At 48.5% G+C, this 23,623-nt stretch overlaps 1 protein-coding gene across 1 annotated transcript; it reads left to right on the top strand.

Moving 5' to 3' along the window:
• Nucleotides 1–3,797: 3,797 nt before the first annotated feature.
• Tpbgl (trophoblast glycoprotein like) lies at nt 3,798–7,539 on the top strand. Its single transcript, XM_034486511.2, has one exon. It carries the CDS (start codon nt 5,014–5,016, stop codon nt 6,166–6,168), a length of 1,155 nt encoding a protein of 384 aa, XP_034342402.1. The 5' UTR covers nt 3,798–5,013; the 3' UTR covers nt 6,169–7,539.
• The last annotated feature ends 16,084 nt before the right edge of the window (nt 7,540–23,623 follow it).

Raw genomic sequence — 23,623 nt, 5'->3', positions numbered from 1 at the left:
TCATCTGAGATGACCCCAAGCATAACTTAAAAAAAAAAAAAAAGTGTATGTATGGGAAAGGATTATGTACATGAATGCTGATACTCCAAGCACATAATTTTTATTTGTGATTTTTTCCCCCAAGGCTGGAAGTTGAGCCCAGGACCTGGTGTGTGCTAGGCAAATGCTCTACACTGACCCACACTCCCAGCCAGGCAAGCATAGCTCTAAACCAGCCAGTGTTCTCTCACAGACAACAGTTGCCTAGCCCTGTTTTCTGAGTGATGCAGAAGATCAGCAAAGCCAGACCTGAGCCGACTCATTTCCATAACTGGGAGCCTGGCCCCCTCCAGATGAGGAAGAGGGGCTGGTTCCCAGCTCCTCCAGCTGCAACCGTAGCTGCTGAGACCCTGCTTGAGCTCCCAAAGAACCAACACTCACATGCGCTCCTGCTCTTCACCTCCACTTTTACCTGAAAAAAAAAAAAAGAAAGAAAGAAAGAGAGAAAGAAAAGAGGGCAGAGGAGGGGAAGGGAGAGAAGAGACTCAACTCTGTACTTCCTCTTTCCCACTCTCTCCTGCCTCTGACTCAATGGAGCCCTGCACCAACCACTGCCTGTACCTGAGGGTCAGTGCTCCTCTCAGCTCTTCCCAGACAAGTGATGGAGAAGCATGGGGTCTCTACAAGGGAAGGAGGCCTGGAGCAGCACAGGAAGCCATGGCATCCCACTGCTATAGAGGGACCAGTTGCAACCCAGCAGCCAGACCACCTTGTAGCACAGGAGAGGAACTGAGAGACAGTGGCCTGCTCAGCCACATCCCAGCAGTATACCAGCACCAAATCCCTGCCCTTTGCTAAGCATATGGGATCAAAAGCCATCCTAAAGTACATGTGTAAGCCATCAAATCCAGGACGGGGTAGTAACAGAATCATCTTTGTCAGTGGAGCATGGGTGGAGGAGGGAGGAGAAAGGAGGGGGCAAGAGCACTTACTCTCCCTAGGACCCAGCCCACTCATTTATATTAGCCTTCCCAAAAGGCAGGCCACAGAGTGGAGGAGGGTATTAAATATCAGAGAGTTATTTAAGAGCCAATTGCCTGCCCCTCCCAAGCAGAGTATGGATGGCCTCTGCTGACTCAAAGGAGAAAATGAATCTCGGGCCTATGGATTTTCCTGTGTCTCAGAGCAGTGGGGGAGGAGGCAGGCTGTGAGGAGTGATGGACGAGGGAGGCCCACAGTGAAGGTCCCCTTTCCCAGCCAGGACAGCACAGAGGAGAGGACCTGGGCCTCCCCACCGTCATCATGCCAGGCTGCTGGGTTGCACCTCCATCTGCCTCAAAGAAGGGTGCACAAAGAATCTCCTGAAAAGGACCCCTCCAAACACACACACAGAGGAGGTGGGGTGGGGAGAGTGAGCTTCTAGATGATTTCACTGTATGACTAAGCAAGTTAACTGCCATGGAGCCAAGTTCAAGGCCACATATAAAGGTGGCGGCACAGATAGGAGTGAGTTATATCTTATTTCCAAGCCTAAGTATCTAAAGAGCCTAGGACTAAGAGGTCCCCTGTCCATATACACTCTTCTTTCTTTTTTTCAGATAGGGAAACTGAGGTCTGGGAACAGAGCCTTGCCCAAGAATTTCAGTGATCTTTAAGCATCTCTGGGGGCTCAGAGGAGCTGGTGCCTGCTGAGTGAGGGGATACTGTTGAGTAACCCCAAGAAGTTACCAACCTCCCTGTGTGCTGAGATGCAATGGAGTGTAGAGGAAGCAGGGTCTTTTCAAGAAGAAAAAAGGCCTGAGTGAAAACCCTGAGCACAAGAAGGAACATCATCTTGCAAGGCTCAAAGAGTGGATCTGAGATTTAGTAGGATAAGAATCTCAAGAACAGAAGCCCAAGCTAGGCATAATGGTACTTTCCTTTAATCCCAGAACTTGAGAGGCAGAGACCAGCAGATCTCTGTGAGTTCACGGCCAGCCTGGTCTCCATAATGAGTTCCAGGGCAGCCATAGCTATATGGTAACACCCTGTCTCAAACAAAAACCCTGAAGCCGGGTCCAAGAACACGGCAGCCAGTTACTCTGCTTGGATGTGATGCAGTGCCTGCCCAGCTCTTCACTCAAGGAAAGGACCAGCTCACCACCCACAGGCTCCCAGTCTCACTGCTGAGGGAGGAAGCCTGGGCCCCAGAGAACTGTTATGTCAATGAAGCTATGGAAACCTGAGCTCTGAACCTGGCTAGGGAGAAGCACTTAACCATCCAAGTGAGGGTCTCCTGGTACGGTTATAGATGAAGGATCCTCAGCGGGCTGGCCTCAAGCCAGAGATTTCCAGTGAAGGCTCATTCCCTGGCTCCTTCTCTGTGCTGAGCCCTGATCTGTGTCCTGACAATACAGGAATCAGATTGCTCTGGAGTCCCCACTACCGACAGTTAAAAAGCTCAAGAGATTTCCAGCACGCTGATCACTAAATGGAACTCCAAAAGAAGACAGGAGGAGGCCATTGCAGAGGAGATAAACAGTCAAAGAGCAGATCCTGCCATTGACTGAGTCAGGGAGGAAACACAGCCTCAGCCTCAAACAGAAACACCTACTGGACATAATACACTGACGACTCCCAAGAGGAGAGAGCTTTTCTTCCAGAGAACACAATTTCCTCATTCATACACCAGAGAACATGGGTCCCCTCGCCTAATCATCGTAGGTTCTTCTTAAGCGTCTCTTCCCCAGCTGAGGTGTTTGACACCAATCAAGGAAGGCAGTCAGCAGCAAGGAGAAGGCATCCACCATGAAAACCCTATTGGGAGCCTTGACCTTGGCAGTGGTCTATACTTCCTTAGGGACCGGAGGCAATTGAATCAGGGAAGCAGACCATTCTGGTCACTCATTATTTAAGCACTTGTGCTGTGTGAGAAAAGTACGTGTGACCTCCAAAGGCCAAGGACACCGTCCAGGGCAAGAGTGGGCTCCATCTGTTACGTATTCACTTTCACAAGAGTCTGCAAGCTGCCCCTGTAAGGCTGCAGTTGAAACCTGCATTGGCCCAGTGAGTGAACATTCAAGCACTTTGGTGTGCTTCTGAATGTATGGACACATACCAGGTTACACTCAAAGCCACTATGTATACAGGCACAAATGAGCCTGCGTGTGTCTCTGTGAGACCCATTTGTTTGGAACTGCTGTGTGCACCCATTTGTTTGGAACTGCTGTGTGCAAGCCTCCCAAGCACATGCATGCACATCCAAATAAGAAAAAAAATTGTTAGACCACACATGGGCATGTGTAGGTCTGTTTGTGTAAAGCCTGCCTTTCTGTGTAGGGGCACATATGTATGTGTAAACTCAAGTGGCCATCCATGTATACAGATACGTCCAACTCCAAGCATAAAAGCGACTGCTGTCATCTGCTGGTACCTGGAGAGTTATCATGGAGACAGAACTAGGTCGTCATGAGCTGGGGGACCCCCAACATCATCACCAGCCTGGCCCTTAGTGTAGGTGTTTGCATGAGACCCAGGCCACCACAGGGTGTGCCTTCTAAAGTGGTTTCAATCTACTGGTAGATCTGCTAAATGCAACTTCTGTGAAGAAACCAACCAATTGTCCCCAATTCAGGAGAAAGAGACTGACTGATTCTTATGGGGAGGAGGGGAGCCTCTATCCCAACCAGCTCTGCCAAGTAAGATACTCGAATGGCCTGCAGATCAAATGTCAGCTTCTCCAACCTGAATAATTCATGTCAAGACCAGGAATGCTCCCTTCTCTGGAGTCTGTCTCTTTAAATCAGGTCTTGAGCTTCTCAGTTCTGGAGGAAAAAAAAAAGTAAATAAGTAAAAACCCAGAACAAAACAAGCCTATTAACAGCTCAGCCCCCACCTCAGCCCTGGATCTTACCACACCCCTACCCTCCACTACAAAATTAGTTCCTGATTTTCCAGCTCATGGAGCCCTCTCCCCAACCGGCACCCCACTCAATATTGACTGGTAAGGGAGTTCAGAGGGGAAGGGGCCAGCTGACCACACTGTATCCTGGAATTGCTCAGTGCTGGGGTGAGGTGGAAAAGCAAAGAGCTGAATCACTCCACCCACCGGCTCCCTGAGCCTAGGAGGGGTCCAGCCTGAAGGGTGGAACCAATGGGAGTGGTCTTGGCAGAGGCAGGGCAGCCTGAATTAGGGGCGTGAGAGATGTGGGGACAGAGGGTGCTTTAGACTTCCCTAGGGCATAGGAAAGAGTACAAAAGACAACACACAGGACCTGCAGAGGTGGAGACACAGCCTAAAGGAACTGGGTTCGCAAAGGAGGCATCCAAGGCTAGGGATTTTTCCAGGCTCGCTCCCTTAGCACAGCCCCTTTCCTTGACTTCAAGAAGAGTAACTTAGTCAGCCCACCCCTCAGTCCTGCCTCCTTTTTCCAGAGACAGCTCTAAACTCTCCCACCTTCGCTGGGTACACAGACCCACCTGCCAGGTCAGCTCTGGGGGCCCCGCCCCACGTGTGCTTCGGAGGGAGGAGGAAAGAACCTGCCCAAACGAAGGGGGTGGGGAAAGAAGCAAGTCAGAGCTTGGGGAGCCAAACTTCTCAGCAGCTCGTGAACTAGAGAGCAGGGGAACAAGAGAGCGCAGCGGCCCTAAGCCTGCTCGGGAGCCTCCCACCCCGCCTCCCTCGGCGAGGAGGTGCGGAGACTCCGCTGGGGGCGGAGGAGGCGGCCGGGAGGCGGGGAGGGGGAGGCAAACCCTGCCCACTCGGCTCGGAGCCCGGAACGGCCGCGGAAGTCGGAGGCCGGAGCGCAGGGCGACGAGGGCAACGGGGGCGGGGGGCTCCGCTCCCTGCCTGACCCCTGTCGCCCCAAGCCATCAAAGTGAAGGCTCCTCGGACTTTACAAGCCGGAGGACGGACCGGTTGGAACTGTCAGCTGCTCCGGGTCAAGGTCTAGCCCACCGCCACCCTCCAGTGCCACCCCCATCCCATCATCTCCAAACGCTCCCAACTCACTGGTGAGCGCTGCGGGCCGGGGGCTGGATGCGGGGACGGCCGCGATGGCCCCGCGCGCGGGACAGCGGGGGCTCTGGAGCCCGCTGCCAGGGCTGCTGCTCTTGGTGGCGGCGCTGAGCCGACCCGCCGCGCCCTGTCCCTTCCAGTGCTACTGCTTCGGCAGCCCCCGGCTGCTGTTGCGCTGCGCATCGGGCGCGGAGCTCCGGCAGCCGCCCCGGGACGTGCCGCCTGACGCGCGCAACCTCACCATCGTGGGCGCCAACCTGACCGTGCTGCGCGCGGCTGCCTTCGCGGGAGGGGACGAGGAGGCGACGGACGGAGTGCGCCTACCGCTCCTCACCGCGCTGCGCCTCACACACAACAACATCGAGGTGGTGGAGGACGGTGCCTTCGACGGGCTGCCCAGCCTGGCAGCACTCGACCTAAGCCACAACCCGCTGCGCTCCCTGGGCTCCCGCGCCTTTCGCGGGCTGCCTGCGCTGCGCTCACTACAGCTCAATCACGCGCTGGCTCGGGGCAGCCCAGGGATGCTGGATGCACTGGACGCCGCTCTGGCCCCCCTGGCCGAGCTGCGCCTGCTGGGCTTGGCAGGCAACGCGCTGAGCCGCCTGCCACCCGCCGCGCTGCGCCTGCCGCGCCTGGAGCAGCTGGACGCGCGTGTCAACGCGCTGGTCGGCCTGGGCCCCGACGAGCTGCGCGCGCTCGAGCGCGATGGCGACTTGCCCCAGCCGCGCCTTCTGCTAGCAGACAACCCACTGAGCTGCGGGTGCACCTCGCGCCCCCTGCTGGCCTGGCTGCACAACGCCACTGAGCGCGTACCCGACGCGCGCCGCCTGCGCTGCGCTTCCCCGCGCGTACTGCTCGACAGGCCTCTGATGGATCTGGACGAGGCGCGGCTAGGTTGCTCCGACGGCGATGCACACGAGCGCGGGGAAGAGGTAGATGTCGCCGGCCCGGAGTTAGAAGCCTCTTACGTCTTCTTCGGGCTGGTGCTGGCGCTCATCGGCCTCATCTTCCTCATGGTGCTCTACCTAAACCGCCGTGGCATCCAGCGCTGGATGCGCAACTTGCGCGAGGCCTGCAGGGACCAGATGGAAGGCTACCACTACCGCTATGAGCAGGATGCAGACCCGCGCCGCGCGCCTGCTCCGGCCGCCCCTGCCGGTTCCCGGGCCACTTCTCCAGGCTCGGGTCTCTGAGCATCTCCTCCCTGGTGGGAGGCTGTTCCTCCTGGTAGCTGATGACTTTACTGGGGCCATGCAGCCTTTCCCTGCCTGGCCTGGACCCTGGAGATAACATACTCGCGAGTTTGGATCTCTGAGACCTTTGGATCAATCGTAGTATCTCTCATACCGAAATTCCAAGGTGTACTCTTTCCCTGGCCTTAGAGTTTCCAGATCAAAAACCCAGATCTGTTTCCAGAAACAAAGCCTGCCTGCCAGTCTGGACCATTGAAATTCCTTCTCCCTATCCAGGCTCACCCAAAGACCCTGCTCTTCCATTTCTCCACCACTCTACATGCGTTGAGCCAGACACCCTGGCTAGATTGCACTGACCCCTGTGCCCGGCTAGGAGACCTCAGTCCCTTTCTCAGAGTCCAGGGGATCTACCCTTCTGTTTTCTTTGGAAAGTTTTTATGAAGTTTGAGCCTTTTGTCCCACCCTCAGAACTCTGGGCTCTCCATCATGTAACTCACATGTGAAGCCTCTATGGTTTCAGTGACCTCTAGTCTGATGTGCTTCATACCCTGGTTCTAGCTCAGACCTTCCATTCCTTGGCCCTGGCTGGGTCTCAGCGCCAGCCTTGTCTCTCTCATCCCAGAGGCAAGCCTTGGAGTAGATCCATCCTTAGCCTTTCTGTTGGGGCTCTAATGTCCCAACACTCAGTGTTTGTCCTCGATCTGAAACTCAGCTCTTCACCCCAGTCACTTTCATGCCCTCATTCAAGACTTAGGCTCTCAGTTCCCTTGGCATACATCGCTAGCACTTTTACCATTCATCAATCAGGGGCCAGAAAGGACTCTCCCTGTGGTGGGGTGCTACTCACTGTCCTTCTAGAAGAAGTTCTCCCATCCTTCAGGACAAGTAAAAGCACCCCCATAGCATATAGGCAGACTCTAGTGAGGGAAGGAGTGGTGGGGTGAGCAGGGTTTCCAAACCAGGGTCACTAGTCTGTCAGGAAAAGTGAGGCTTGGAATTGCTGCCCATCCAGTCCTCTGTGTTCCCCCACTACATGGTCCTCCCCTGGGAACTCCTTGCTACCACCTCTCATGCCTTCTGGAAGGAAATAGAGTCTGACCTCTTGTCTCAGTCTTAGTCGGAAGCTTTCCTGGTCAAGGTCATGGCCTCAGTGCCCTGCCTTCTGCATGATCCCGAAGCACAATGGTGAGTGAGGAGGGACCGCCTCCCTGCCTCTCACCCTAAGTCAGGCAGAATGGCAGGCCTGTGCTGCCTCCGCACAGGACGTCTTCCTCCTCTGTGTATTGGCTTTGAGGCCCGCCTTCCCACCCTCAACTGAGAAATCTGGACCTCCCTTGGGCTGTTTTCTATAAAGTCTGCAATAATCTCTGATGTTCTCTGCTCTTGTAAGTGGTGCTATGTTCGTCCTACTGACCTTGGGCATTGGTGGGAGTGAGAGGTGACAATGGGCCATTTGGGGCAGTGGCCCTGATGTACTGTCTGGAGGTGTGGGAAAAGGAAGGGAGCCGTGAATGCACATAGCAAGATTGAGGGTGTTCTCTGACATTCTCCAAACCACCCTGCTTTTTAACGGTCAAAATGGGCTTATTTACAACCAGCATGAGATTCTGTGCTTCCTTTACACCCTCTACCCTTTGTTTGGGGTGGAGCACTGAAAGGGAGAATGCATGCTTGGACTGACTAGCCTAGCCTCAGATGAGCTTCCTGTGAAGGAGGACAGCTATGAAGGAGAGGCAGCAGCTTATTGGGGCAAAACTGTCTGAGGGGCCGTTGACTGCTGTGGGCCTATCTGCTCGCTAGCACCTCCTGTGTCAGGCTGTGGTTTTTGTTTTGTTTTGTTTAGGTTTTTGGTTTTGTTTGTTTGTTTGTTTTATCAGAGCTGGGCAGGGGTCAGTGGCCTCCTAAGAAAGGTGATTTGGGGTGGCAGGCTTTAGGCTGAAGGATGGTACTCATCTTTGACCTCAGTATTTCCAGGGTCAGTTGCTTGGGCTCTCAGAGCCCTAGAACCATGGGGCAGAAGTCTAGACTTCTGGCATGTATTCTAGAAGTTCAGAGTCACATGTGTCTAGAATGTGTGGCTTCTAAACATTGAAAGGGCCCTCCTAGTGTCATGGGAAGCCTCTGTTGTCTTTAGTGGGACACGGTGCACTGCCTCCTTGCCTTCCCCTAGTAGATGCTGTATCTGTCCCCACCGCCCCCCCATCCCTTGCCATCTTTTATAAACTTCTGCCAATGACCTTCATCATGTACCCTGACCATCCTCTAGAAAAGAAGAGTGATGTTCTTCAGCAGGTTAGAAAACCACCTCTCAACAGATCACCTCAGTACTGAAAGGGTACCCTCTGGTAATGTAGTCTCTGACAGCAGTAAATCCTGGCAAGTAAAACAAGTGCACCTTTTACATACTGCTACTTTTGGGTCTCTCCAAGATCCTAAGAACTTAGTTTTACTGAGCCATGAAATATCAACAGATAAAAAAAAAAAATCAATTGAAGGCCTACAGTATATGAAGTGGGGTTTCTCCTTTATGTCTTTTACAGACCGAATCAGAAGCCAGCTCTGGTCTGCTATGCAACCTTCCAGCCATGTCCCCAGTCTGCTTCCTTGGCAAATCTAGCCGTCCATTTAGCGTATACTGAATACAGCTCTGCCAGTCCCAAGGAGGCTAATGACCCAGAGAGGAGTCATTTGATCAAGGTCTAGGGAAAAGAGATACCAGGAAACTTTGAGAGCCAGAGTAAGAGCCCCTGGCCCAGCCTAAAGGGATTTCATAGATGACGTAGCATTTGAGCTGAGTTGGGGTTTATTCTGTTTGGTTTCTGCAATCCTGGAGGGTCAAATCCAGATGCTTACAATTACTGTACCACTGAGATACATTCCCAAGTCCTTGCTTTGTGTTTTGCTTGTTTGGTTTTGATACAGGGTCTTGCTATGTAGCCCAAACTGTCCTTGAATGTAAGATCCTCCAGTCTTAGCCACCCTAGTGCTGTAACTCCAGGAATGGGCCACTTTGACCTGATACCGTCCACTCAATCTAAATCTTCTCCCAGAAGCTGCTAGGAGTGAGCAGTGGACAGAGGCCCAGGGGTTGGGAACAGCAAGGACAGAGTGATAGGGAAGAAGCTATCTCCGGGATGTCCCCTTACAGAGTAGGTAGGGCAGTGAGCAGGCAGCGGGGGGAGGAGTGTGGGTGTAACTGTCAGAGTGTGGTAGACATGAACCCGCTGCGCACTCGGAGAGACATGGCAGCCTTCCCAGGCTGCTGTGACCCGTAAGCAGAGCGAAATTGCCTTTCAAAAACTTCTCTACAAGAAGCCTCTCGTGTTGGTGACCCTGAGCCTACGGGTGCCCTCAGAACTGGAATGAGAACCGGTGAGGGCCTGGCATGAGCCCGAGGACTGTCTGAATCTGAACTAAGCATCCTTCTTCCAGGTCACTTGAACCCTTGGACCAAAATATCGGGCAAGTTTTCACTGTGCTGGGGAAATGCTGCCGACCTGACCTCTCTCTTTGTAGCGCAGGCTAACACGGTCCCCTACACTCCCTTGCTTCTCTGCAGCTTCATCTTCCTTCCATTTAGGCTGAGCTGGGCTTGTGACCTCTGAAGACACGCACTCACTGCAGCCCATCTCCGTCTTCATTAAGCCAGCCTGGCAGACGCTTGGCCTTAATTTACCAGCATGGCCTTTCCCAGGCTGAGAGAAGTGCGCAGGGCGGTTAATAATGCTGTGCTCGTGCACCTGGCCACCTTCTGAACCCCTCCTCCATAGCCTCCTGCTTAGTGCTCCCACCCGCTTCCTTCAGCATCCTACTGGGGCAGCTTTTCCAGGGGTACCGATAGGTGGTGCGCAACTCGCTCTTCCTTGAATGTGTGTGGAGCCGGAAGCTCAGTTTACTGGAGCCTACCATTCAGGTTCCAGACTGTGCCACAACCACCCTGAGTCCGAGTACCTCCCAGGCCCATGCGGTACTGGTTCTGGAAGCCAAACTGAACCATGAAGGCCTAGAAAGGAAAAAAGAAAGCCCCAGATTGGGGCGGGAGTGTGGGGGCAAGAGGGAGGGGAGGACACAGCCCAAACACACACACACACACACCACCACCACCACCACCACCACCACCACCACCACCACCACCACCACCACCACCACCAGCAGCAGCAGCAGCAGCAGCAGCAGCAGCAGCAGCAACAGCTTCAATTAAGTTGCTGGAGTTCTGACCTGGCTTCTTGGAGGTAGCAGCTGTGCTGGGGGCTATGTCTGCCATAATGGAAGCAAGGGGCTGATTCTGGACGCCTGTGCTCAAGGCCCTGACTTTCAGTCCACCCTCCTGCATCTGCTCTGCTGATGCCCGCCGAGCACAGCGCTCACATGAAAGAAGCAGATCTTACTGCTGTCCCAGCTCCAGACGGTGCCATACAGGGTCACTGTGAATGCAGCCACTCATGCACTTGGTGTTAGGGAAGCTCCTGAATTGACCACTCATACTGGGAAATGTGTAAAAGGACTCACTATCAATAATCACAGGGAAGAAATTAAAAATAATAACAGTTCCATGAAAATCCAGGCATGGTGGTACACACCTGTAACCCTGGGTGTTGGGAGACAAAACAAGAGAACTACAAGTTTAAGGACATCCTAGGCCAGAATGAGACCTCAAACAACCACAGCAAATGGGGCTGGAGAGGTGGCTCCATGGTTAAGAGCATTTGCTGCTCTTGTAGAGGACCTGAGTTCAGATCCCAGCACCCAGGGCAGGTGCTCACAGCTGTTCCAGAGGATCTAGCACCCTTGTCTGGCCTCCTTAGACACTCACATGAATGTACAAATACATATAGATGGACACACCAGATACATACATAACATTTAAAACTTTTTCCATTTAAATCTCAAAAGAAGAAGAGAGGAGAAGAAGGAAGAAGAGAAGGAGGCAGCTGAAGAAATGACTCAAGGGTTAAGAGCACTTCTTGTTCCTCCAATGACATCAGTTTGTTTCCCAGAACCAATACTGGGGTCACAACTGCCTATAACTCCAGATCTAAGGGATCTGACACCATCTTCTCAAAGGTCTCAAAGGTCCTGTACATACATCTCATACACATACAGGCATACGCATACACAAAAATAAAAACTTAAAGTTCTTTATTTTATTTTCTAAATAGGCAGGCTTAATTGGTAGAGTGCTTTCCTAACATGCACAAAATCCTGGCTTTGGTCCCCCAAACTGCATAAATGGACATGCCTTCAAGTCCAGTGTTTGAGAGATGAAGGTAAAAAGATCAGAAATTCAAGTAGGAAGTAGAAGGTTCAAGGTCACCCTAGGGTACATGCTTTTAAAATAGATTATACAGACAGGAGTGTGTGTGCCTGTGCCTGTGCGTGTATATGTATGTGATCGAAGGGGGGACAAGGATTAATTAGAGATATATAGGCTGCAGGCTTCAGACCCAGTGACGTTTGACAAGGTACCAGGAGGGAGGGAAAGTGCTGACTGCGGGTCTGGACCAGATAGTCTCCAAGAGCTGTGTAACTAACACCCTCCCTTACTTGCTCTCTGCCATGATAGCTCCTCCCCACATCTTAGTGATGCTGCCAGCTGTCCCCTGCCCTGCGTCTCCAATAGCAAAGCACCCTCTTCCAACACAGCATTTGGACTGTCCCGGTGATGTGTGTCTGGACCCTCACCTGCACTGGCTGTTTTTCTTGCCCTTGCCCATATCAGGACAGGAGTAGAACTATCTCACTTTCAGGTCTGCACCTTAGAACATAGAAAATATTTTCAAAACTCCCCTGGCCTCAGCCCTACCCCCACAGATACACAAATTCAGAGGAGAGGCATCATCCAGGGCACCATGACCTCCCTCTCTGTGCTTCTCTAGACTCCCATAGCCTCACACCTCATTAAACTGGAATTGCAGTGATACAAGATGCCTGGGTGGCCGGTTCCTCCCCACTCTTCCTCAAAATGAATAAGCTTGGTGCATGCCTGTGGTCCCGGGTCTTAGGAGGCAGAGGGAGGAGGATCAGGAGTTCAAGGCCAATCTCAGCTATTTCACGGCCAACCTGAGCAACGTAAGACCCCACCCGAATCTAAACCAAGCTTTTAGAATTATACGACATAATTTAGACTTGGCGTCTTCATGTCATCTTTTCAGCATGGTTTTGTTTTCTGGTCCTATTTTGAATAATTTTTCAGGGTCTTGTCTAGGCAGAGCCTTCCCCAGCTTTGCAGCATGGATTCTTCATACCAGGCACCTGAAGAGACATCTATTGCCCGAAGTGTAGCAGAGGTACCCGCTTTCGATTTTCTTTGCATGCCGGCGCCATCTGCTGGTGGAGATAGGACAATTTCTTTCTTTTTTCGGTTCACAGTGTGTCCATGAGGTATTGAAGCACCCAGGAAATGCTGGGAAGCTAAGAATACTTGGTTAAGTAAAACAGAGAAAATAATATGTGGCGTCACTCAGAATTTTCTATGTATCAGAAATTCTTCTAGACACGTTTTTCTTTTAATCTGTTGCCCTGATAGCAGTTCGATGGCACAGACGGTCTTCCTGTCTCACAGATGGGAACAGAGGTCACAAAGAGATGAGTAGCATGCCCAAGGTCATATGGACAATGAGCTTAGGACCCAGACAGTGAACTGCACAGCCATGTTCTAGACTGTAAGCAAGATACTTCTCAGGGGTGAAACAGGGGAGTAGAGAATGGTAGAAAATGACACCCTTTGAATGACATACTCACGGAAGGCCCTTCTGAGAAACCAGCTGAGAAAGAACAACCCAGGAAGAAGCAGCCAATGCCAAGGGACCCAGACCAAATTTTCGTGTATCCGTTGGGGGCGAATATTGGCCTAAGCACCTCTCCAGTGTGTTCTCTTCTCCACCACCACTGCCCTAACTCTGCATGGCTCAATGGGATCTTGCCCTGCTTCCTTCCCTACCTCCTGCCTGCAGCACCCGCTCTGTTCCATGCTTCACACTACATCCAGGCTGATGGGAACACACTAACCGGATTGCATTCCACTGCAACTAGCCAACTCTCTTCTGAATGGAGAGCACGCTGTTTGTGACACTTTGGTCTAACTCGCTGCCAGCTCTCCCAGCCCCCTCATTCCACTAGATACCTACAGGTCCGGGTTGTGTCACCCTGAGCATCCTCCTGATGTTCCAGGAATACCCACAGCCCCTCTACACACACCTACCTCCTTCCTATCCTTCAACACTCAGATTTCTCTTCCTCTTGGAAGCCTGTCTGATCCCTGTCTCAGCTACCTCAGCAGAGCATGAAGACCGTCCTTAGCGTGGCATGCTGTATTACATGTCAAGGCCATCAACAAGTCTAAACATTGGTCTGATCCCCTGTGATGTGTGAGCAATTGGAGGAGTACTGCCTGGTACCTCTTGTAAAAAGCCCAGCACAAGCCTAGCAAATGATGTATGTCAATAAACTATTGTTTGTAGTAATTAACTATTAATTATTCTGCCTGCCTGCCTTTTCTCTTTCTCCTCGTCTTCCTCTTCCTCCTCTTTTATTGTTCTTTTGGAGGCAGGACTTCCCTATGCAACCAAGACTAGACTCAGAGTTTTCTGTCTTGGTCTCCTGAGTACCAAGATTGTGTGTGTACTGGCTCTTTTTATTTTTCTTTCATGTTGAAATTTGGACAGTTAAAATACACCCTTTGGGGCACATGAGTTTTGAAGAGATATGGAACGGGTTACTATCTACTAAAGGTCACCTCCTGACACCTCCTCAGAGCCAGCGTTGCCACAGCCCCAGCAAGCACTGGTCCTGTCTTCCTCTCCACAGAGATCCTTTACCTACATGTTTAAGCAGAACATAGATTGGTCCTTTTAAACTTACTTAGTCCATAACTCATTAGAGATGCCATTGTTGTGTCGTAGGTAGATGGTTCATTAGTGTTAAGAAGTAGTATTCTACTGAGTACAATGGTATACTCATTCAGTAGCTGAAGAACATTTAACTTCTTTCTAATATGTATTTCCCTTTTGTTTTATTTTGTGACAAAGTCTCACTATGTAGCACAGGCTAGCCCTGAACTGTAGTCTCCTGTGCCTCCATTCTAGTTTTTGACAATTGTGAACATAGACCTTGTGGACATCTATGCTAAGATCTTTGTGAGATTGTCTTGTGGAGTGAACTGCTGAGTTTAAATACAAGAAGCTTCCAGAACTGCCCTGTGTACTGTACCATTTCCAGTTCCCTCCAGCAGTGTGTGAGCATTCAGGCTCTGTATCCTCACCAGCACAATTTGCTGAAAATGACAGTTGAATTGTGGTTTTGTGTCAGCTTGACTCAAGCTAGAATTATCAGAGAGAAAGGAGCCTCAGTTAAGGAAATGCCTCCATGAGATCCAGTTTGTGGTGGTTTGAATATGCTTGGTCCATGGGAAGTGGCGCTATTAGGTGTGTCCTTGTTGGACTAGGTGTGGCCTTGTTAGAGGAATTCATCACTATGAGGGTGTGCTTTGAAGCTCTGCTCAGTGAAGATGAGAGTTCTTCTCCTGGCTACCTTTGGATCAAGATGTAGAACTCTTGGCTACTCCAGCACCATGCCTGCCTAGACACTGCCATGCTTTCTGCCTTGGTGATAATGGACTGAACCTCTGAACCTGTATGTAACCTAGTCCCAATTAAATGTTGTCCCTTAGAAGAGTTGCTTTGGTCATGGTGTCTCTTCTTAGCAATGGAAACCTGAATTAAGAAGACCAAGCTGTAAGGCATTTTTAAAATTAGTGACCAATGGGAGACAACCCAGCTCATTGTGGGTGGTGCCATTCTTGGGCTAGTGGCTCTGGGTTCTATAAGAAAACAGGCTGAGCAAGCTATGAGGAGCAAGCCAGTAAGCAGCATTCCTCCATGGCCTCTGCATCAGTTCCTACCTCGAAATTCTTGCCCTGTGTGAGTTCCTGTCCTGACTTTCTTTAGTGATGAACAGCAATGTGGAAGTGTAAGCCCAATAAACCCTTCCCTCCCAACTTGCTTTTTGTCAAGGTGCTTTGTTCCAGCAGTAGAAACCCTAAGACTAACTGCCTCTCTCATTCGTCTTAAGTCAAATGGTCGTGTATATATGCGGCCATTTCTGGATTCCTACTCTGCTCTGACAGTGTGTCTTCCTGCCATCATTGACTGCCAGTCCCCGTTGCTCGAGCGTCATAGTGAGTCTTAGTGTCAGCTAATACACGCCTCCAACTTCACTCTTTCGCTTTCCTTTTCCATTTTTTCACGTGTGTTGTGTATGTGTGTATGTGTTTTTGTATGTGTTGTGGTACACAGGGGTGTGAAAACCCAAGATTGGTGTTGGCAGTCCTCCTAGATCTCAAACCCAGGACCTACAGATGTGGCTAGTCTTGCCAGCCAGCTTGCTCTGGGAAAACCTGTATCTATATCATAAAGCTGGAAGTCAGGCAGCCACCATGCCTACCTGGAACTCATGTGGGTCCTGGGGATCTGAACTTTTGTCCTTGGGCTTACACAGGCAGCACCTTGACCACTGAGCCATCTCTCCAACCCCAGCCTTCTTAGTGTTTTCATTGCTGTTCTATTTTCATTCCTTCACCTTGCCGTATGAATTTTAGAGTTGGTGTGTCTACATGTGCCAAAAAGTCCTTCCAAGGTCTTGATTTGGATTTCTTTGGCTTGTTAGTTTGAGGAGGATTGGCGTATAATATTTATGATCTTTTTTATGTCTTGCTGTGTTGCCCAGGCTGATCTTGAACTTCTGGGCTCAACAATCCCCATGTCAGCCTCTGCAGTGATCAGGGTTCAGGCAGGCACCCCGTACTATCAACTCTTCTCATCTCTGAACACGGTACATTTCTCTTCAATTTCTTCTATCAACATTTTTTAGCTTTCTGCATAGAGTTCATGTCCTTACTCTACTGTATTTTAACTAAACATTTCAGATTTAAGTAATATTGTCTTTTAAATTTCGATGTCAGACAGTGAGATGGCTTAGCAGGAAAGGCATTTTCTGCACAAGCCTAATGACCTGAGTTCTATCTTTGGAGCCCACGTAAATGTGGAAGGAGGGCATTGACTCTGCAAGGTTGCCCTCTGACCTCCATAAGCATGCTATGACATGCCTCCTCTACACACATCACACACACATAGACACATGATAGTAATAAATAAATTTAAATTAGTAGTTAAATTTTGAGCCTGGAATAGTGGTATATGCTTTAATCCCAGCACTCGAGAGGCAGAGTCTCTGTGAGTTAGGGGCCAGCCTGGTCTACATAGTGAGTTCCAAGACAGCCAGAGGCACACTGTGAGACTCTGTCTCAAAAAAAAAAAAATTTAATTTCAATTCAGTTCAGTGTTCAATGTAACCATAAGGAAGTACAAATGGTATTAGTGTGTTGATCGTGTTTTTCTACTTATCCAAATCTCCTTAGTATCTCTCTTACTTTTTGGTAGGTTTCTTGAAGATTTTAATGATATAATCAAGTTGTCTGTGCATAGTACCACTTTACTTCTTCCTGTATGAATGCTAGTCCTTATATCTTTTCCTTGCCTGTCATATGGACTAGGACCTATGTAAGGATGAATAGGAGTTGAGAGAACATTTTTCCTTGCCTAGTCTCAGTTTTAAAGAACATTCCATCTCTCGGCATTAAGTGTGTGTGTGTGTGTGTGTGTGTGTGTGTGTGTGTGTGTGTGCGCGCGCGCACAGGAGTTGGTTCTCTCTTTCCACCATATGGGTTCTGAGTGTCTGAGGTCATCGGGTTGGTCTAAGAGTGCCGTTACTGAGCCATCTCATTGGCCAGGCTGTGAGGTCTTGTAGATATGCCTTATTAGTTGTAGATTTTCTGAGGCTGGAAAGATGTCTCAAGGGTAAAGACACGGCCACCAAGCCTGACAAACCTAGACTTAGGGCACATATGGTAGAAGGGGAAAACCAACTCCAGCAATCTATCCTATGACCTACACATGCATGCTGTAAGATACACATCCCCCAAAATAAACACACACACACACACACACACACACACACACACACACACTAAACAAACAGGCAAGCAAAGGAATAAACAAATGTGATTTTATTTTATGTGTATGATATTTTACCTGAATATCTGTCTTTGTACCATACCCATGCCTGGTGCCCAAAGAGGCCAAAAAGAAGATTTTGGATCCCCTGGAACTGTAGTTACAGATGATTATGAACGGCTGAGGTGGTGTCAGGAACTGAACCCAGGACCTTGACCTTAACTTAACTGCTGACCCATCTCTCCATCCCTGAGGTCTAATTTCTTAAGTTTTTCTAAGAGTTGTTTTGGTTTAAAATCATAAATGGCAAGGATATAACTCAGCTGGCAGAGTGCTGGCCGAACATGTTTGAAACCTTGGGCTCAGTCCCCAGAGCCATATAAACACAGCAGTGCATGCCTGTAATATCAGCATTCTGCAGGTGAAGCAGGGGAATCTGGAGTTCAAGGTCATCTTAGCTCTGTAGAGAGAGGCCAACCCGAGATCACTGAACCCTGTCTCAAAAAAAAAAAAATAAATAAAAAACCAATTAAATACAGAACAAAAAACAATCATATATGAATATTATATTTTCAAGTGTTTTTTTCTGAATCTACTGAAATAAACACATTTTAACTCTATCTCATGAATTTAAATATTTGTTTTTATTTTCATTTTCTGTCCTGGAATAAAAGGGGGGTTGGTTAGTTAGTTGGCTGTCGTTGTTATTATTATCTTGTATTGGGCCATTTTCATGCAAGTATATGACTGTAGCCCCACCTTCATCCTCCACTATCTTTCCTTTCTCAGTCCTTCTTGTTTAATTCTGTATTTGTTCAGAACAATATTTCCTCTCCTTCCTGTGGATTCCTTTTTGAGCCCTTTAGAGGTATTGCTTGATTTCCAAATACCTGCAAATTTCCCAGATACTTTTTTTTGTTGTTGTTGTTGTTAATTTCCAGTTTATTCCTGTGGTGATCAGAGAAAATACTTTTATGACACAAAAATTTTAAGTTTATTAGGAACGTTTTTAGATAGAGAAAGTATAAACTATGTATTTGGGAAGAATGCATTTGTCTTGTTTGGGAGAAAAATGGTCTTTGATGTCTTTTAGGCCAAGCTAATGGATACTGTCATTTGGGTCTTCTGTGTCCTCACAGTGTCTTTTGCCTCAGCCATTAAGAGGGTGGGGTTTGTAAGAGAGCAGGGTGTGTAAGAGAGTGGGGGTGTGTAAGAGAGTGGAGTGTGTAAGAGAGTGGGGTGTGTAAGAGAGTGGGATGTGTAAGAGAGTGGAGGTGTGTAAGAGAGTGGGGTAAGAGTGGGGTGTGTAAGAGAGTGGGGTAAGAGAGCAGGGTGTGTAAAAGAGCGGGGTGTGGGTCCCCACATTCATCCTTTCTGCTCTGTCCCTTGTTGTCTCATGTATATGGACACACAATGATCAGGTGAGTTGACACTTTTATTATTACACATTTTAACCCTTCTTTAACCCTGCTAACACTTATTGTTCTGAAGCCTACTTTATCAGTTATTAATATTGACGTTAATTGTACTTTTGATTATTGTCATCATGGTATAGCTTTCCCAACCTTTAAGAGGCTGTTTTGTTTTATTTTGTTTTATTTTGAAGTTGGTGTCTTGTGCAGCCCTAGTGAGTCCAGAGCTCACTTCAGAGCTGAAGCTATCCTGCTGTTACCTCCAGATGTGAACCAATAAAACCTGGCTACCACCCTTCACATTTTAACATATCACACCTTTAATCCCGGCACACAGAAGCAGGAGAATCTCTGTGCATTTGAGGCCAGCCTGATCTACATAGTGAGTTCCAGGATAGTCTTGGAAAAAAATAACTAAAAGACTATAAATTTTAACATTAAACTCTGTCTTTGTATTTAAAACAAGTTTCTTACAGGCAAAATTTAGTTAGATGACAAACCCGGTCTGGCAATCTCTGCCTTCAGTTGCTGTATTTAGTCCATTTTCATTTATTGTAGTACTGATATGACTGGTTTCAGGCCTACCACTTTAAATTTTCTCTTTTTTTGTGGTTGTTTTACATTTGCTGTCTTCCTTTGTAACATCTGAATGAATTTTTAGTACATTATCGTTTCTACTTTCACTTATGGGCTTGGTTTAATTTTCAGCTGTTGCTTCAGGGATTGTGATATACATACCTTTTCCTGGTTTATTTGGAGCTTTTCTTTCATCATTTCAAATTTAATATGTATATTTACATCTTTCTTATTACATGTATGTATGTGTGTATGTTCATGCACATGTGTATGCAGCTATGTAACACAACATACTTGAGGTGGCCAGAGGACAGCATGTAGGTGTGGATTCCCTCCATCCCACTGTTCTGCAGGTCAAACTTGTGTCATCAGAATTGGTGGTAGCACTTTCCCTACTTAGCCATCTCGGCAGCCCTAAGTACAGAAGGTGTGTGAACAGATAGGTTTCTTTCTCTTCCCTCATAATGTTACATTACAGATGTCTAATGGAGTTCAGCTGTCAGTACTGGCAAATCTGTCAGTGGTGCAGTCTTCTTTCACCTGCCACCCTCTTAAAGAACTTAAGTTAACAGAGCCTTATATATTTACCTGGATCATTTTCTAGGCTCGTCTCTGTCATAATTTTCCATATTTTTTTTCAGTAAGTGTGGAGGTAATGTAGGTTTTTTAAAATTTGTATTTATATTAATATTCTGGCTCCATGTATGGATGTATGAGGGTGTCAGATCCCCTGGAACTGGAATTACAGACAGTTGTGAACGGCCATACGGGCGCTGGGATTTGAATCTTGGGCCTTTGGAAAAACAGTCAATGTTCTTAACCACTGACTGAGGCATCCCTCCAGCCCTGGGATGTGTACTTTTGATCTTTCTTCATTTGAGAATCCTTTTTACAAAGAATCTCAAAGGGTGTTTTCCTGCCGGGTATAACATTCTGAGTCCACGTTTCCGTTAGCCCCTTTAAATCTACTTTGTGCTCTTTTGGCTTCCGTGTTTTCTCCTGAAAACAATCTGTGTTCAGATTCTTTAAATGGAAGAATGTTCCAGAATACATCATTATCTCCAGTGACTTTCAAGAGCTTTAACAAGTTGTAGTAGTTTGATGAGATGTGTCTGTGTATGGTTTTTCTTTTATTCATGATGATGGTTGATCTAATTGCCAACCCCACAGGAGCTGGAATCACCTAGGAGACACACCTTTGGGCGTGTCTATGGTAGTATTTCCAGAAAGGATTACTGAGAGGTGGAAGGAATCCACCCTTAGCATCTCCTAACAGGTGGCCCACATAGCACACCCAAGGAGGAAACAGTGTTGCCTGCTTCCATAGCTCCTGCATAGATGTGTCTATCATAACTCCCACCAGGGATGCTGCCACCCCCTCTACCCCTCTGACATCAGACTCCAGCTTCTTCAGTTTTCCAATGTGGCCTGGATACTGGCAACTCTCCAGGAATCCTCCAGACAGATCGCCAAGGTACTGTTAGCTTAAAGAAAATGTACCCCGGCCCCTTTCAGAGAGAATAATGCTGTCATTTATTTTCAAGTTCAGTGACTTTTTTGTTACCTCCCTTATGTGAACCTAGCTAGTGAGCATTTTACCTGATATATTTGTAATTCTAACATCTTCATTTTGTTATTTTTCCTATAGTTTCTGTAGCTCTGCTTTGAGCAACTGCCTTTTTGGCCATTTAAATGACAACTGCCAGCTATAATAATAATCCCAGTTTGCGAGTCTTCTTGGAGGTGGCATCTGGTTGGATTTTTTTTATATTAAGTGCTGGTCAGTGTGTGTGTGTGTGTGTGTGTGTGTGTGTGTGTGTTCAGCAATTTTAGATTGTGTTCTGGATACTGTGAGTGTTACATTGTGTAAACTATGGGTCCTGTTTTAATGGAATGTCTATAGAAGGCTAATGTTGCCAGTGCTGTCTCAAGAAACAACCAATGTCTGGTGAGCCGACCCTACCCACCTGTTACTCAAGCCTGGTGGCCTCCTTTCAAGCCCCCAGGCTCACACAAAAGCAGATGGAGAAAACCAACTCCATAAGGTGGTCTTCTGACTTCCACGTGTGCACATGTGACCCACCTCTCGCCCCTCTGGGGTGGGGGTAGTGGTGGGGTTGTTGCTTTCTTGTTTTGTTTATTGAGCCAAGGTCTCCCTACAAAGCCAATGGTGGCCTAGAACTTGCACTGTTGACCAGGCTGGCCTCAAATTTATGGCAAGCCTCCAGCCTCTGCCTTCTATGTGCCTGTATTACAGGTTTAAATAAGTAACTATTTACATTTTTGAGAGATGAAGAACTGATCTGGTCTCAACGCTAATCCTCACCTTCCTCTTGTTCTGTATTTCCAGGCTCCTGCATTTGCCTACATTTGCCAGAATTCCTTGGAAGTCAGCTTAGAATTGAGTTTAGCCAAGAACAGGCACTGGCATGAACCCAGAAGCCAGGAAGAAAACGGAGGCTAGAGTGTGTCTCCCGCCCCAACTCAGACAGCAGCCCACATCCCCAGCAATGCTGTGTGGGTCCATTTTTGTTGCTGTTACAAAATGCTTAAATAAATAACTTGGAGGATTTATTGGCTCACGGTTTCAGATGTGTAGCAAGAGATTGTAGCAGAGCAAGTGTGGCAGCCAGAAAACAGACAGTGAGAGGGAAAGAGAGAGAGAGAGAGAGAAAGAGAGAGAGAGAGAGAGAGAGAGAGAGAGAGAGAGAGAGAGAGAGAGAGAGCCTACACTAGCAGGCTTCTTCCTTCCTTCACTCTGTCTAAGCCCCTAGCCTATGAGATGGTGTCACCACCTTTGGGGCAGATCTCCCTTTATTAAGCCTGTCTGGAAAAGTCCTCTCAGATGCACCCAGAGATATACTTATTAATCCTGAAGGACCTTCTTAGCCTAAACAAGCTAAAAGTCAAGATTAACCATCTGGGCTGGGGCACTAGCTCGGCAGAATGTACTTACCAAACAGGCATGAAGACCTGAATTCAGATCTTCCCCTCATATCCATATAAGATCAGTGGTGCACCTATGATCCAGGGCCCCGTTCTGGGGAGGCAGAAACAGTAGGACCCTTGGGAGTTTGCTAGCCAGTCAATCTAGCCAAATCAGTGAGCTGCAGGATCCGGGAGAGACCCTGTCTCAAAAACATAAGGTGGAGAAGGACTGAGGGAAACATGAGCCTGTGGCTTCTTCACTTGTGCACAGGAGAATGTGTGTGTACATATCACACATGCACACATGCGTGCACACACACATACACACACACACACAAGCACAACTCAGAACTTTGACCATCACAGCCAGTGTTTCTTCAGTGTTCTTCCTTCTTGGGATGCTTTGTCCCAAAGTCCCTGCTGTGTCACCCCAGTTCTTCAACTGGAGCACTAACACTGCCCCTTCTCCCAGACCCTCTACCCTGGAGAGGTGAAGGCTTCCTGTATCTGACCGCTGTGGTTTTCTCACACCCCACTTTCTCTTTCATCTCCAACATTTTAATATCAAATTTCTTGGGGCTGCAGAGGTAACTCAGAGGTTAAGAGCTCTGGTGGCTTTTGCAGAGGACCAGGGGTTCAGATCCCAGCACCCACATGGCAGCTCACAGCCATCTCTAACTCCAGTTCCAGGGCATCTGTAGCCCTCTTCCTGACTTGCCTGAGCACCAGGCATGCACATAGTTCATACACACAGGCTGGCAAAACACTCCTAAACATAAAATAAAACATCAACAAAAAAGATGAAATGACCATGTCTTCCTCCTGCCCTGCCTTGTCTGTAAGAGAACAGTGGAACAACCTACCTATGGCTAACCAGGAGGGCAAAGCTTCAACATAAGTTGGTGCAATTTTTATAGGAATATAAAAATTAATGTCCATCACACAATCAATTTTATAAAAAAATTGATCACATTCATAGTCCTCCTTTTTTTTTTTAAACAGTCTCACTATTTAGCCCAGGCAGACCCAAAACATACTATGTAGACTAGGTTGGCCTAAAAATCAGAGATCTGCCTGCCTCTGACTCAGAGAGCTGGGATTAAGGGCGTTCACTACCTGGCCTAGCGCTTCCCCTCGTTTTAATGAAGATAAGACATAATCTGTTAGGATGTTGGCTGCTCCTTTAGCCCAGGAGCAGGTAAAGCTTGGGGAACGGAAGTCACTTCAAAAAGACCTGTCAGAGCAGGCTGTGCAATGTGGACAGAGCCAGAACCAGAGCCAGGCAGGGGCTTCAACTCAGGAGCAAAGCAGGGCTCATGGAATTCAGCCAAGTTTTTATGAGAGATCAAAGGCTTGGCAGCTTCCCCCAAGGCCACAAGGCTAGACAGTAGAAAGACAGAAAAGTCCTCAGGAAATCTTCAGGAGGGCAGGCACAGCTGAGGCACAAAACCCAGCAGTGGAGGGCAGGAGGGCGCTTCTGGTTCTCTTCCTGTCGGGCGTGTGAGACAAGAAATGAAAACACAGCCAGTG

Source organism: Arvicanthis niloticus, chromosome 1 (genome assembly GCF_011762505.2).
Source record: "Arvicanthis niloticus isolate mArvNil1 chromosome 1, mArvNil1.pat.X, whole genome shotgun sequence".
NCBI lineage: Eukaryota > Metazoa > Chordata > Mammalia > Rodentia > Muridae > Arvicanthis > Arvicanthis niloticus.
This window is presented reverse-complemented; position numbering and strand designations above follow the sequence as displayed.